Here is a 16,341-nt window from a genome sequence, read left to right on the forward strand (position 1 = left end):
ATTCATTCAACTTAACTTAGTAATTTGAATAAAAAATTTATCTACTGTGTAGGGTGTCTTTCTGATGTGAGAGTAAAGGTGCTTTCCTTTCTTTCCAGTGTGAAAAGGGCACTTGGTTTGTTGTTGTCCCGTGCCAGCAGGAATGGCTGTTAAATGTCTACATTTTGTTGTTGACTTAGTGATATGATCTGTTTGCCATCAGGGACTCCACGTAGTGCTTGGTACACATGAAAAGCAAGCAGTTATGCCTTCTTTTTTTTTCTGCTGTTTGAAGAGGTTGAGAGTCCTTTAGTGTGACAGAAAATCAGACCCTGAGGCAATTTCTGGTTTTGAGTACATGAAATAATTGATCAGCAGATAGAATACAAGTTCAGTAAGTGATATGTGAGGATACATTAATTTTTAATGTTTTAAAAACAGAGCGAGATCCACCCCTCCCCCCTTTTTAAACAGAAAGTTCAGTAGCAGAATAGATGGGGTAAAAGGCACTTTATTTACCTGGAAGGTTTGTAGACAATGAAACTTTAGAGAGGCTTTTGCTGGTGACCTACTGTTTTGAGAGGAGTATTATGACCTGCAACAGAGCATGAGCAACTGGCATTATTCCTTGGTGAAGGGTTTTCAGTTATGGTGGCTTCACAGAAACAGGAATTTTGGTGGGTTTATGCCACTGGTTGAATGTACCCAGACTACTCTTGGTACCTCCTTGTTTCTGATCAAATGGAATGCTGTTCTGCTTGAGATGGAGGAAAAAAAAAAAGATTAAATTTTTCAAATGTTGGTGGTAGGATGCTCTAAGTCATCAGTAACTTCTGTTGCTCCAGCCTCTTTGCAAGCTACTGCTGTTTTCCCGTGGGATACCACATTGGAGTCCATGTGCCTCAGTGATGAATTCAGCATTATGTGTGAATAACTGATTGTCTCTCCTTCATTTTCAGAATCTAAGTGGGAAGAGAAAGAATAGTTAACTGTGCAATTTCAGAGTAGCTGCCCCTGTGTTGTTGGTTGCATAAGAGTTTCTATAAAATCTAAGTTGTTCAAAATGAATAGAGCTGAAACTGTGTAATTATAAAACTTGTATCTGTGTAACTATAATATTTTAATTTTTCTACATGCAGAGCTTTAACTGTGTTCGAGCTTGCACCAAGGGAAAATATTTAATGTTTTCTAGCAGTAGGCACACATACAGTATATGTGTGTTGGCAAGATAGCTGTCAAGGAAGGATTTGCTTTTTATCACATAGACGGAACCCTCACAAAAATGCAGCATGTTTAGTTTTGTTAAACTGCTTGAGGTACCTCAGATTTTCATTGAGAACATCAGCTTAGAAAATTAATTTCTCCCCAGCTGAGAGCCTAAAGCTACAGTCACTGATTTAGTAGTATTTACCCAAGGATTAGGTCAGAAATACAGACACCTAATACTTTTCTAGCAAACCAAATGTACTAGAAATATGGTCCCATTTCATGAAATGAGATAAGACTAAATTCTGTCTACAAAAAGTGCAATTTTTTCATTAAGAATAATGATTCCAAATTCTCTGATAGCTAAAGCAGTTTAGAGCAAGCTGAACTGGCAGGGACACAGCCAATGTTCTTAAACCAGAAATCTCTGTTTAGGAACAATTTGGACACACAGAAGAATGACAGAAAAGCTGATGAAACTGCACTGGTCACCAGGCATCTGAAAAAACTTCCTAAGATCCTACCACAGCCCCTCTTCCCCATCTTGTAAAGGAGTAGAAGTAAAAAATCTGTTTAAGATAGTGCTTAACCTGCATCATGTTTTGATATTTTTCTCACCAAGGAGTTGAACAGATCCCTCAGGGTGAGCTAAAGACCTAATTTGGCTAAATCATTGTCTAGCCAAATGATTTCTATCTAATCACTGTTATCTGCCAACATCTTGTGTTTTCTCTGTCTTCAGAAATACAGTTATACTCATTTCCAAAGAGTTTGTGGATATCTCTCTGTGTTCAGGGCAATGATGGCAGGTTTTTCTGCTATATTTGGTCTGCTGGATGACTTCATTTTGTCTGAAGTTTTGTTTTTTCTTGAGTTTTGTGACATTATTATTTCCCATTTCAGCTCTGTTTTCCTGTCTTCTTTTTCCATAAGTGCTCTCCCTTCCCTTCCTTGGTTTCTAGGGAAAAGTCCCACCATGTTCTGTCTTTAGCCATCTCACTGTGTAGCCAAACACTTCTCAAGTGCCTTGTGAAGCTCTTGCCTCCTGAACACCATCCTTTACTCCCTAAATTAGGGCATGATCCCTTGTTTCAAAGCACAAGACTGTCAGGACCCAGGACATCCCTCTGTCTGCCCTGAGCAGCCAAGATCCCTTCCAGGGGTCTTAGAGACCCTGGCACAAGCCCAAAATGCCTGTGGTTTTGATTATGACCTGTGGAGCAAGTTGGCAACCTTAGATGAAGATCTGCAAGCCATGACAAATTAAGTAGAATGATAGTGAATTTACCACAAGGTGAAAAAGTTGATTTTTTTAGAAAAAGTTGGGTTTTTAGAATGGAGGTTCAGGGGGCAAGATGGAGGGATCTGGGCGTGTCCAGCCTTTCTCCTTCTTCTTCTTGGCCTCCATCTTCCGCTGTGATGTTGGCACTTTTAGATTGGTTTAGAGCAGAAGCTCACTGTCTAACATAGGTTATAGGTATTGGAAAGCAATTGTAAATAATGTACACGTAATTTTTAGTATAAAGACATAACACCACCCAGGGGCAGGCAGAATGCCTCTGTCTGTCCTGCTGGACAGACCTCAGCAGGGCAGGAGAAAGAATTTTATAGATAAGATACAATAAACAACCTTGAGACCGAGAAATGAAGAGCCCTGACTCCTTCAAGTGCCAGGCTGGGAAAAGAGATTTTCTAACATTTCTCGGGGTCACTCTGACCAGCTAGAGACCCTGACACAAGACTTTTTATTTGGCTTTGCTAAGGTGTCCAGCTTACCAAGACATTAGCATCCTCTATAATATTTGCCCTTTTGATGAGCTTTGCCTTACCTGCCATGAGTAAACCTATCAGTGAAAAGGTGTTAAATATTGACAGCCCTTTCTGAGATCTCCCTCCCCCGCAGCCTGATTTCTCCCTGATGGGTAACATTTTGCAGTGCTGAGTGTGGTGTGTGCTCTGTGGTCCCTGATTCACTCCCCAGACTCAGGTGGGATGTGCCAGCCAGAGCAGGTTACAGCTGCTCTCATGCTCTTAAGAACAGCCGGCTTTGAAGCGAGTGAAGTGCATGTATTGAAGGCATTTGTGTTTACATCCAAATCAGCTAGCTCCCATTTAAAAGGTTGGCTGTTTGTTTTATTTTTCTAATGTCTGTACATCCCTCTTTGTTTCTCTGAAGCTGTGAGGACTGGATTTGACATCAGAGATTGCAGGGAAAAGAAGTTCATTAGTGCTCCAAAACTTCCAAATTAGATTATGTGACATACTGCAAGTATAAAACAAACATTAAGTAATGGCAGCCCTGTCAGTTAGAATTACAGTCCTTCCCAGTCCAGTCCTTACAGTTTTAGGACTTCTTTACTAAAGAGAGGTGGTGTCAATGTTCAAATGAGAAAAACAAAGGGGAAAAAGTTGCTCTTATTGGTCCCCTTAATTGCAGCTGGCTTTCAAGGGGTAACATCAGAGTCCAAATTTTCTTTGGGTGGATATTGGAGTATGCTGGTTATGACCCACCAGAAGAGTGCAGGGCAGATCAGGGAGAAACTGCTGATTAAAAAATAATTAAAACCAGTTTTCTTGCTTTACAGCATGTGGAGCTGGCCAAAAACTATGAGTGAGTAAGTCTTGTCTACAGATGTGCTTTTTGGTTTTTTTTCCCCCCCCCTAATCTTCACTCACCTTCTCAATATGTCAGAGCATTTTAAAATTCTTCTCATGCCTGCAGCCACCACTTCTTGAGCTTCAGACTGGTTTTATTTAGGGTATGTGGAGAAATCACAGGGGCTCTGTAATGTGTCAAATATCACAATGGATCAGCATTTGTACTGGCAGATAAAAGCAGCTGCAGGTTACTTAAGAGGGTGTGTGCAGTGTAATGGAAGAGAATTCAACCATGGAAAAAAAATAGCCTCCAGTATTCCATCATTAAGAGGAATACATTAAAGCATCTGCAGAATTAATAGCAGGAAATTCCTTCTTTATGATCCATGAAATTTTCAATCTGCATTATCCTATTCTTCCTAACAACTTCTAATTGCAAACGTGAATTTCTCCCTTTATTAATTTTGCCACATACTGACTTACAATTGAGACTAAATTGCCTGAAAACAAAATTCAGTTTCATTTGACTGAACCATAAAAATCAGAGGACCATGGAGTGAGTAGCATTCCCAGCAATTATATATTATTTTCCTGCAGACAATGAAGAGAGCAACCATTGAATCTGGGGTTTGTGGCCGCGGTGGTCAGAGTCCCACAGAGACAGTGGCTGGCCAGCACAATGAGAATATGTTTCCTCCAGAGAGAAGAGCCCTCACTTGCCATGAGACTGCTCTTTCCTTGCTGCTGTGCCATTTGCTAGGCTGACAAACTCGTAACATTTTGTGGGTGGCAAAGTGATGTCATTTTACTCAACAGCTTGTAGTAATTTCCACTCCTAACCCTTCATGAGAGGTACAAATTACCAAAGAAAAAGGTCTATAAGCTTACAGATGGCAGTATCGCTTTTCTTTTCCATTGAGATCACAACATCCTTCTTTCTAGCTGAATGACAATTGGGCTGTCACTAAAATTACATAATGCTGTGTCCCCTGAGGGGCTATAGTTTGGGATTCAAAGGACAGCTGTCAAAATACAAGTTGCTCTGTTTTAAGCTTTAAAAGTCTCTTAGCGGGCTGCATATAAGAGTTTATCTTTTTGTGTGTGTGTGTGTGTGTGAGTTAGAGACAGAGTTAAAAATGGAAAGTTAATGAAAAAACTACACTTATATGGTAAGTTAAATGATACACACAAGATAAAAATGACACATTAAAATAACTAGTGTTTGCTGTAAATCATTGGCTTATGCAAATGGCAGCACTATAACCATCCAGTGGCTTTTCCTTTTGCTTTGTATTCTGTCACATCATACAATATGTAGTAAAATCTGCTCTGATTTTCCAGGTTTTGTCCGGTGTTTTGAAGTCAGCTATGCTCTAATAGCATTTACTGCTGTACACTGAATATTTGCAAATTACTGTGAACAAGCATTAAATTGAAGTTTCTCAGTACAGCCTTTGACTGTGACTGGAAGGTACAGCTTGGGTAGTTTTAGAAAGCTTCTCCAAAATTTCCCCAAACAAGAAGGGGAGGAAAAAAAAAAAGGAAAATATTGGAAAAAATATCTTGGTTTGGCTTTTGGGCTTTTGTAGATACTTTTGAAAAAAGTATCTACAAAAGTAGTTTGGTAAATGTTCTGGTGTAGCTCCAGTGGGGAACTGCCCCTAAACAGCTTCATGGCCACTCCCTGTGAGCGGGATGGGAGAGAAAATCAGAAGGCTCAAGGTGTGAAAACTCATGGATTGAGATAAAGGCAGTTTAGTATGTGAAGCAAAAGATGTGTTCACAAGCAATGCAAAATATGGGATTCATTCACACTTTTCATTCACACATTTCCTGCAATTGGCAGGAAAATATTCAGCTCTCTCTAAAAGCATTGGGCTCCATCTTCCATAACAGTGACTTGGGAAGAAAAATTACATAATTCTGAACTTCTCTCTTTCTCCTTCTTTCTCCCAGCTTTTATTGATGAGCACAACATCCTGTGATGGGTCGTGTCCCTCTGGTCATCTGGACTCAGCTGATTGAACCTGGCCTCCTACAGTGGGCAGTTCTACATTCCCCCAGTCCCCACCTTTGCCTTCTGCTGCTCAGACAGTGTCACGGGACCCCTTGCAGGTGAGGAACAAGGCAAAAATGTCTTCTCCCTCAGCCTTCTCCGTCTTTCTGGTAACCAGGTCTCTTGTTTCCTTCTGAAGAAATCACACATTTTCCCTATTCTTCCTTTTATCACCTACATACCTATAGAAGCTTTTTTTCTTTTTGTTGTCCCCTGATGTCCCTGGACATGTTTAATTCTCTCAGAACTTTAGTTTTTCTAACCTGGTCCCTGCTTGCTTGGAGAACTTCTCTGTACTTCTCCCAGACTACCTGTTCCTGTTTCCACTCTCTGTAGGCTTTGTGTTTGTGTTTTAGTTGGTCCAGGAACTCCTTGTTCATTATGCAGTCCTCCTGGAATTTTTGCCCAACTTCCTCTTTGTTGTGATGCATCATCCCTGAACTTGGAGGAAGGGATCCTTGAATGTTAACCAACTTTCTTGGGCTCCTTGCAGGGTTTGATCTCATGATATACTACCAAGCAGATCCCTGAAGAGGCCAAAGTCTGCTCTGCTGAAGTCCAGAGTAGTGAGCTTGCTCTATGCCCTCCTCGGTGCTCTAAGGAACCCTGCTATGTCATGGTCATTGCAGCCCAGGCAGAGGGGTGTGTGTGTGTCAGAGTGCCTATTTCTGGGCTCTATCGAGCAGGGCAGTCTTTTGCTGTATATTGCTTTAGCTGGCAGCAAGAAAATGGCATTTAAAAAACCCCGAAACAAACTGAATGCATACATAATATCATCTTTTCAGGTCTGAGTCACCAAGAGGAAGTAGTTGTCTGTGACATGAATGGAAAGGGAAACATCTGCAAAATAGTCAGACTCTCAGATTCGATGTTAGTCCCATTTCTGAAATGCATTTAACACTGGGCCTAAGATGACTGAGATGTGCAAGTGTTAGAACACACATTTGCTGCTCAGCTGTGTGGGAATGAATGAGAGGATGAATGATTGTTTTTATTTGCCAGTCTGATTTGTGCAGGAGATTTGTGGGATGGTACTCAGGCATGAATGGAAGGGGAACCGTTGGCTTGTTTAGTAAGAGCAGAACAAAAGAGAGAAAGGTCATTGCTACCTCTAAATACTGTCAGAGGGGAAAAGAGTATTTCATTGAAAAGACAATGCTGGCAGAGAAATGCCCTGGTATGAATGAGCTATAAGTAAATATAGGCTGACTTTGAAAAAGTTCATAATCCTAGGTAAGGAGCTAACTTTTAGAGAGTGGTAGGCAAAAAAAACCTCTGAGTTTTTGCTTGTTTTAAAGAAAAGCTGGGGTAGTTTACAAATAGGATTGTATGATACTATTTATATGGCAGAATGAAGACTAAAATTCATCCACTCTGAGGTCTTTTTCAGTCCTAGGTTCCTTGGTTCTACAAAGCATTTACATCAGACCTATGCATTGCACAGCCTCCCTGAGCACATACTACCCAGCAAGGGCTTTCTTTGGCCAAGCACATGTGGATAAATAGTTTGTTTTTCCTGTTTGACCTCTGCAGGTCAAAGCTTCCACCAGGAATAAGGTGGTGCCTCTTAGCCAAAAGGAGCTGGCTGCATGGGGAGCTAAGAGGCACTGGGCCAGGCTTGAGGTATCAGAATTATTTCTCTGCAAAGATTTTGAGATTGTGCATCCAGAACTGAGATCAAGAGAATGCTGGGAGGACGTTGGGAGATGGCATATGTGCACAGGGGCTGTAGGATTCACTGGGAGTCAGAATCAGCAATGACTGTGACATCCCAGGACGAGCCCTCATGTTTATAAACATTGTGGGCTAATTGCTGTGAATGGCAATTTCCTCTCCATTAGGAGTTAGTTTGGATCAGTCTTTGCAACCATCAGCTACCATCTGTAGCTTTGTCTTTCCTAATGTTTTTTACCTCCTGATGCATGTTCTCACCCAAAATGGGCTGCTGTGAGCTGCTCACCAGTGAGAAGCAATTGGAACAGGCATAAGTGGTTGATGTTGGTGGCTCTTCATCCTTGGGGTATTTGCCCTAGGTCTTGCCTTCTCAGCTGTTCCATAACATTTACTCTGGGACAGGCACAGGGTGCAGGGAGCTGGAGTGAGGTGTTGGACAAAGTAATTGAGTTTTAATCAAAATGCAAATCAGCAAGCAGGAAACACTAACTTATATAAGCAATATTAAACTTACAAGCATTTTATGGAGAGGAAAGAGCTATTCTCAGAGAAAGAATTATTCTTACTGGCAGTTCTAACCTAGCAGTAGTTCTGGCTAATTCACAAGAGCTTAACTATAATCTGTACCTGTTCCTCTAGGGAATATTATATATTACACATTTCTGTTGAAAGTGTTGATGCATTGCTGTCCCTTTCTCTGTGGTATGCACCATAGATAGAAGACTTAATTCCACATGTTCATTAAAAAAATATTCTAAAACAGCTTTTAATTAGTCCATTTTTAATTAAGGTAAGAAGATCTGTAATTTAAATGTCTATTTTTAAATATGGTAAATGTACAGAGAAAAAGCAGAACAAAAATACACTCTTGGGGAAAAGAAACAGCTCTCTTAACAACAGGAGGTACTTTCTGTGGTTAGAAAACTCACCTGGTTGTATCAGCACTTGTAGTCCAAAAGGTCTGAGAATTAGTCATTCTCACCCTGTCTGATACTGCCTTTTCCTTTAGGGGATTTGTTGACTTTTTTCATATGCTGAAGAGGGAAGTAACCTGCACTTATTTTTTTTTTTTTTTTTCTTTTTTTATGCATAATTAGTCACTTAATTTGAACACCACAGAAAGAAACTTTGTTTAAAAAAGGGCTACTGCCTTGTATTTGATCTTAGTGATTTGAAATTAAATTTTGATTCTGGTGATTAGCTACTTTTCTGGAGACTTCAGGTTTGCCTTTTCTTCTAGCTTGGTGATAAGTGTAGTTTGATCCTTTTGTAGTTGATCATTTTGAGGCAGATTATAGCTTTAGAAAGCAATTAAAAATTTTCAAAGAAAAGATATCTCTTATTTTAATTTTTTTTTTGGAGGGGGTGGGGAGGGGTTGAGAAGTGATTCTTGTTGGTTCTAAGGATGGTCTTTGTAGCATAAAAGTGAGCTGTGCAATCAGTCAGCACAGGCTCTAAGCAAAAACCAGCCCAGGAAATGAGAAGGATGTTACACAAGTACATGGCCAGCAGAGCCAGCTCCTTCCTTGTGTTAGTCCTGTGGAAGAGGTGATGTTAGAATGAAGCATTCAGTGATGGGATGGTGTGGGGGAGAAGGAGTCTGGAGACAAAATTTGAAGCGAGCTCTGCCTGTCGGGGCACTTGACTGCAAGCAGCAGCTTGTCAGCGAGCAGAGCAGTGCCAGGAGGAGCCTGTCTTGCTGGTTTTGAGTCCTGACATTGCACCAGCACAGACCACTGCAGGTACAAGGGTCAGATATGTGTCTGCATGCACATGTGCATGATGAATTATTTAGTTTTTCATAAAAATGGACAAGGGGAGTCCCTGATTATTACCCACTTCACTATCGCAAGCTCAAGGATTTGAAGTTCAAATCTAAACTAAAAATAATTAAAATTGAAGAGCATAGAGAAATGCTCTGGGACCTCCAACACAAGAAAGTTATGGACCTCTTGGAACAAGCCCACAGCAGGGCCACAAAGGTGCTGAGAGTGCTGGAGCACCTGTTCTATGAAGGCAGGCTGAGAGAGTTGAGGCTGTTCATCCTGGAGAAGAGAAGGCTCTGGAGACACTTTGGAACAGCATTCCAGTGCCCAAAGGGGGCCTGCAAGAAAACATGGAGAGGGACTTGTTACAGGGGCATGGAATGATAAGACAAGGGTAACGGCTTTGAGGTGAAGGAGGGTAGGTTTAGATTAGATAAGATATTGGGAAGAAATTCTTTACTGTGAGAGTGGGGTGGCCTTGGAGCAGGTTGCCCAGAGAAACTGTGGATGCTCCATCCCTGGAAGTGTTCAAGGCCAGGTTGGATAAGGCTTTTCTATTGGGAGGTGTCCCTGACCGTGGCAGGGCGGTTGGAACTAGATGATCTTTAAAGCCCCTTCGACTCCAAACCATTCTGTGATTCCATGAAATACAACCTCCCTCTCCCATGTTACATCAGTTTGCAGCTACCTCATACTGATCTCCTTGTTGTATTATTTGCTGCTACTATTACTACTGTTTACTGATTATCATTACTCTCTTGCAGCTCAAAAACCCTCAGGTAGTGTGGGTACCCATTTATTCCCTTCCCTCAGAAGTAAGGGAACCAAGCCAAGGGAATGGAGACCTCTTTCCAGCTGGGCAGGGAGCTGGGATTAAGAGCCTCAGGGGCCAGGCTTTCTCCCAGAGGCACAGCACCATTACTGACCTGGCTGGTACCACCACACCTGCTTTCTCAGCACTCATTTATTGCACAAAAATCTTCATTGCAGTATGTCTGTGTGTGTAAATATATAAACCCCAAAACTATTAATTGAAATTTTAATATAAATAAATATTATCATAATTAATATAATTAATATAATTACCAATATACATACTATAATAATTAATAATTAATATAAATACTATATATAGTTGTATAATATAATATAATATAATATAATATAATATAATATAATATAATATAATATAATATAATATAATATAATATAATATAATATAATATAATATAATTAATATGTACCATAAAAAGATATTATGTGTTATAGAAATATTATAATATTATATATATAAAATAAAGATATTGATATGATACTATATGACATTATGATTAGAATATAATTACAATATAATTACAATATTATATATTATAATAATATAAAACATACATTTATAAATAATATATTAAAATTGCTATTGTTTTAAATTCTAATGTAGATTTATGAATCAATATGATCAAAATATAATACAAAAATAGATATTATATGGTATTTAAATAATTTCATAAAATTAAGGATTTCCAGAAATGAGCATGTTTCAGTACTAAAAAATATAAAATCTGCAATTATTTTAGACTTTAATATGGATGCATAGAGCAATTTAATTAATGAGTAGCATAAGAAATAGGTGTCGGGCGCTGCACAGGCAGCACTTTTGCAGAGTGCTGTATTTCCCGGCCGGAGGGTCCGGCGGTGCGTGCGGGGGTGCCGGGAGGCGGGCGGGGGCGGGGGCCGCGGTCGGGGCGGGGCGGAGGCGGCAGCGGCCGCCGGGGCTCGTCCCGCTCTCTCCGCCGCTGCCATGGCTCCGTTCCGCTCCGGCCCGGCGTGGTGGCGCCTCCTGTCCCTGGCCGTGCTCGGCCCCGCGCTCTGCGGCCGCCCGGCGCGGGCCGAGCCGGAGCCGGGGCCGGGCCCGGCGGCGGGGGGGGACCCGCACGGGCGGCACCTCTACAGCGCGGAGATGCTGCGGCACGGCGCCGCCGCCGCCCCCCACTTCGTCATGTTCCTCGCGCCGTGGTGGGTACCGAGCGCGGCGCGGCCCGCGCCCTCCGCTCGCCTCCTCCCCGTTGACGTGGCGGGGGAGGCGGCGGGCAGGGCCGGGCCGGGCCGGGCTGGGGCGGCGGGGAGGCCGCGGGGTCGCGCTGCCCCGGGACTGGGGGGGGGGACTGGCGGGGAGGGGCTGGGACGGGGAGCGGGACCCCCGGTGTGCTGGCCCCGGCCGCGGCGGCCGCCCCCGTCACGGAGCCACGGGCTCGGCTGGGTTGGAAAAGACCTCTGAGATCATCAGGTCCAACCCATCGGCGCCCGAAGCCGCCCCCGGCCGGGGTGCGGGGGAGCCGCTCCGGCGCGCCTCAAAGAGACCGAGAGCAGTCGCAGCTTGGCCACCGTCACTTACTCACCCTGGGCCCCCCAGCCCAGCTCGCAGATGCTTTCGTTGCAGAATCCATGTTCTCTTTGCACGTACAAAATTTAAGGGTAAATTTGCTGTGTTAACCATCGTGCTGTGTCCCCGAGGCCACAGGTACCCGTAGGAGAGCTGGAGAGTTATTGGGTTTGTGAGAGACCCACTGGGCTTTTGTCCTGGACTGGTACTTTTGGCTCAAAAATGGTTGAGATTAACGAGGGAGCAGTGCTTTACTCGATATTCCTAGTCAACAGCACAGTACTTCTCATGCCTGAATCTTTCTCATGGCTGTTCATATTCTTCTCTTTTCTTTGCCTCTTCCCCTACCCTTTTTTATCTTACTGATATCCAGTAGATGTTATTCGGAGTTCTATTGTTAGGGTTGTTAGGTTTCTTTTTTACTTTTTTATTTTTCCTCCCAAATTTTCTTTAATCTAGATTAGGGAACAATGTGCAAAAGTTGTGTTTTGATCCAAAGTTATCCATTGCTATGCGGTGCCATTTAGGCATATGAGAGTCTTTGAAATCCATAGCAGGAAAGCATTTCCTTTGAAAACGTTTTTTTGTTATTAACATTGACTTATTTATGCCATGTGAAAATTTTAAGTGAAAGCTTGAAAGAGCAGATGCCTTTGTTCTCTGAAGATCACAACAGTGGATGACACCTGACTTGCTGGTGAAGGACTTTTGCCTGAGAGTGCAGTAAGACCTGAGAAATGCCCATGCAGAGCAGGAATGATATCTGTGTCTATGATATCTATGTCTATCCACACCTTGAGTGACTCTTTCACAGGCATCCCTGAAAGCAGATGAGCTTTCTCTTATCCCAAGACACTTTTTGTAGGAGGCCCTCTGCCAAAAGGGCTGTTGCAGAATCCAGTGTATGCTGCATATCCTCAGCACAGATCAAAGGGAGCACTGGCCTTGCCCACTTGGATCACGCTGTGCCCTTGGGAGGGCTGAGGATCTCTGCTCAACTTAAGTGTGAGGGAACAGTGTTGTTTACCAGATTTGTTGCAGCTTCTCTGGATTTTCTCTGCATCCTTAGCAAATCTCCTCCAGATCTCTGGTCCTGGCCTCAGGGCCCTTGGTCTGGATGTCTGGCTCCTGACAGGCAGCAGTAGGGCTGGGTTTCAGGTCCAAGGGAAGAGCAGAGCAAAGGGAACATCCAAGTACCTGGGAGAGTTGCTTATACCACTACACCAGTAGTTTAATTGTCAGTGGGATCAGGGTGGGCAGCCTGACAGTCCTGGACTCTGTGTTAGAGCCTCTTGCCCTGTTCTGAGGTGATGTGCTAATCTCCCAATGCTTCCCACAGGCTGTTGTCTGTAGTTCCTAGGCAAACAGCCCAACATCCAGCTGGGATTGTCTTTCAGATCTATGTAGGCGCTGCTAATGTTGCATCCTCAATGCTACCAGTAAGAGCTGGGTTAGAGCCAGCACCATCTCTTCCAGGTTCTTGAAACAAATGTAGCAGAGGGCCTCACTCAGAAACAGTAGTGGCACTGGTGGGGTTCTACATCATTCCAAGCCCCTTGCCATCAGATGTCATTAGATTTTTGTTCAGAAGGCTGTCCCGCTTGGTAGGTACACCTGGAGACAAAACAGGTTACTTTCTTGGTGGCACAAAGTATTCTTAAGTTGTTTGCCATACCAGTTCCATTTCTACAGAGGAGGGAGGTTCCCCTGGTTCCTTAGCAGGAAATCATCTCAACTGAGTAGCTTTACGTCATTATTTTGACTCTTACAGGTCTTTTCAACATATATTCTTACTTGGTAAATCTGGCAAGCACACTGAGCTGCAGCAGAATTGATCACCAGAGTTTGTTGTTGTCGAATAGAGCTGTTGGCTGGATTTCACTTCAGTTGGATTATTCTGTGCAGAGCAAGAATGGTTCTGGGCTGCTTAAACCATGTCTGTGTTTTTAACTGGATAAGGATTTGAGCTGTACCTTACTGTGGAGTTGCCCTTGATGGCTGCAGAGCTCAAGTTCTACTAGTGACCCCCATAAATGTCTGTGTTTGTCTCTTTTGGATCTTCATTTGTGCTTGCCAGTGGAGGTTGTGGATGCTTACAACTTTCTAGATCATCTAGGGATAAAAGAGCAGAACTCATCATTGACACCCAGGTCTCCACTGTCCCCAGCAGCTCCTCCAGCCCCACTGATGTGTTGTAGAGTAGCAGCAGTGAAGGACTCTGTAGGTGCATGGGGTTGAGGCAAGCCTGTGATATTGCATGGTCTTGTTCTTTGATTTTGCCCTCCTTGGTTTTATATATATTTCCTTGGAAACATCAGAAAAAGTGTTTTCAGGACCATCATGTATTTCCTTCTATATAATACTGTTTTGGTTTTTTTTTTTTTTTTCAAACTGGGAATGACTAACTAGTCGATTACTGATTCAGATAGGAACATTTTTCCTGCTTTATTCTCATTTTTAGCTTCCATAATCCAAAGAAGGAAGGAAAGGGGTGTGTATAGCAGAGATCACAGTGTTAAGTAGGGACAAGGCAGCTCTGTCGTGCTTAAAAAACAGGAGGTTAATTACTTGGGATTGCCTTACCTAGTTTTCCATGCTCTGTTCTCTAACACCAGCTAGTATTCATTTGGTGTTTTGAATCACTGCATCTGCTAGGGGAAGGGATCAGAGTATCCAAAATCCTCCTCTTAATTCAAGCTCTGTGAAGGAGTTGACTATGGAGGGACTTCAGTCAGAAGTTAAATATTTAAGGAATATTTGATTTTAATAACAACACATTGTATCCCTTCACCAGGACAATTCAGTATAAGATCACATAGGAGATTGTATTCAGCCACATCACAGGAGCATATGTGAACCACAGTACCTGGCTGTTACAGGACCTTATTAAGATCAGGAAAAATTCTTTATCTTAAAGAAAGGGGGTTTTTGGTTGGTTGGTTGGTTTTATCTCAAGGGTTTTTTTTTTTTTTTTTTTTTTTTTTTTTTTTTTTTTTTTGGTTGGTTGGTTTTATCTCTCAATGATCTCAGGATAGAAAGGTGTGAATCCATACAACTTTCCTACAAGTGTACTCAAAATCGTTTGTATGAGTGAAATTATTTTAAGTCCAAGCAAAGTTCTCCAAAGTCCTGCTGGTGTTTTAATTGTTACTTACAAAGTAGATGTTCTAGGTCATGCCAAGCAATAACTGCTTTCATGCTGTCAGTCTGAGAATGCTTTCTGTTACTCCAGCTTTGTATTTCTTAGATGTCTTGGAGGGTTGGCAAAAGCAGACATTAAAGAGAAATGAACATCCATTCCTTAAAACTTTCCACCATACTTTGAGGAATACAGTATTGCTATAATGATTTGAAAGACTGGGAAAACAGTGAGAAGAATAATAGCTATTTTTTGCTTTTGGGCGGTGCTGTTGCAGGAACTGTATGAGGCCAGTTTTCTGTGTGTCTGCAGATATAAAGAGTTGATGGTGTCCTGCTGGGGCAGAAATGGGAGGATAGAATGGGAGGATTTTCACAGAATATTCTGAGTTGGAAGTGACCCACAAAAGTCGTCAAAATTTTGGGAAACTGTATCACAAAATTGGATATGATGTTTCTTGACTTGTGTGTTACAATTCCTCTGAAGCATGGAAGTGCAAGTGGCATTACAAAGAGGCTAGAAACTATTATTTTCTTATCTACTGCTAAAAAGGGGGAATTTTGAAATATTAGAATGTAAAGAAAGCGGGGCAACCTTGCAGGATTTTTCTAGAATGCTGGAAGACTGACAGGGCTTTGATTAATAACCTTACTAAGTTTGGGGGGTATTCATAGGATTTGTACTGTAAAAGGAGAATAGCAAGAGGTTTACATGAGATGTGTTTGCAGCATGCTGCAGTTCTTAATAGCATTTGCTGTTGCTTAGTGTAACAGTGCTTGAGTATGGAAGATTTCTGATGTAACTCATTTTACTTTTGATTTAAAGATTTGTTTAAATTTATCGAAACCACCGTTCTGCATATGACTTTTCCATGGGCTCATTTCCCTCTAAGTGGGAGCAGATATTAAACAGTATCTTGTCCCTTCTGTCACAGGTGTGGACATTGTCAGCGCCTCCAGCCAACTTGGAATGACTTGGGAGATAAATACAACAACATGGAAAACCCACAGGTCTATGTTGTTAAAGTGGATTGTACTGTAGATCTTCCTCTGTGCTCTGAATTTGGCGTGCGAGGATACCCTACGTAAGTATAGAAAGAAGTCTGCTCCTATTTTTCTTTTTTTAGTTTTCCATGATCCTCTGCCAATTTCTTGAAGCTGACTTCTAAGCTGTATTTTTGCTGGGTTTCTTTGTAGCCCTTTGGACCTGCTATATTCATTTGAAGCCTTTTTGCAATGTTGCCAAGTATCATGTGATACATAGTACTCTTAGGCTTTTTCTTTCTTTCTTTTTTTTTTTTTTTTCTTTCAAGAAGCTGTTTTATGTCTTGGAAGGTGGCTGTGTTTAACTGAAGTCCAGAATTTTCCTGTTCTTTTGTGTGGGAGTACCTCTTTCTGAAGCAACAGTACACTGTGCAGCTGTGATATGCATGACAGAGCTGGTTTCTACCAACAGTACTTTTGAAAGTAACTTGCCACAAGTTTTTCTGCCACAAGGTTTTTAGTTCACTAAAAATCTAAGAGACCACCTATAATGCAATTAC

At 42.0% G+C, this 16,341-nt stretch overlaps 1 protein-coding gene across 2 annotated transcripts in view; it reads left to right on the top strand.

Annotated features, from left to right (window-relative positions):
- The first annotated feature begins 5,739 nt into the window (after positions 1–5,739).
- Positions 5,740–16,341, top strand: part of TXNDC5 (thioredoxin domain containing 5) — a 28,118-nt gene continuing 17,516 nt past the window's right edge. Inside the window, exons 1-2 of one of the 2 annotated variants that reach the window (XM_059466923.1) lie at positions 5,740–5,898; positions 15,733–15,882. In XM_059466923.1, the coding sequence (XP_059322906.1) occupies positions 5,768–5,898; positions 15,733–15,882 (281 nt within the window). In that variant the 5' untranslated portion in view covers positions 5,740–5,767. Of the gene's footprint in view, positions 5,899–11,077; positions 11,293–15,732; positions 15,883–16,341 lie in introns of those variants that run through there. The other variant, XM_059466913.1, reaches the window with a different exon arrangement.

This window comes from Ammospiza nelsoni, chromosome 1, assembly GCF_027579445.1.
Source record: "Ammospiza nelsoni isolate bAmmNel1 chromosome 1, bAmmNel1.pri, whole genome shotgun sequence".
Taxonomy (NCBI): Eukaryota; Metazoa; Chordata; class Aves; order Passeriformes; family Passerellidae; genus Ammospiza; species Ammospiza nelsoni.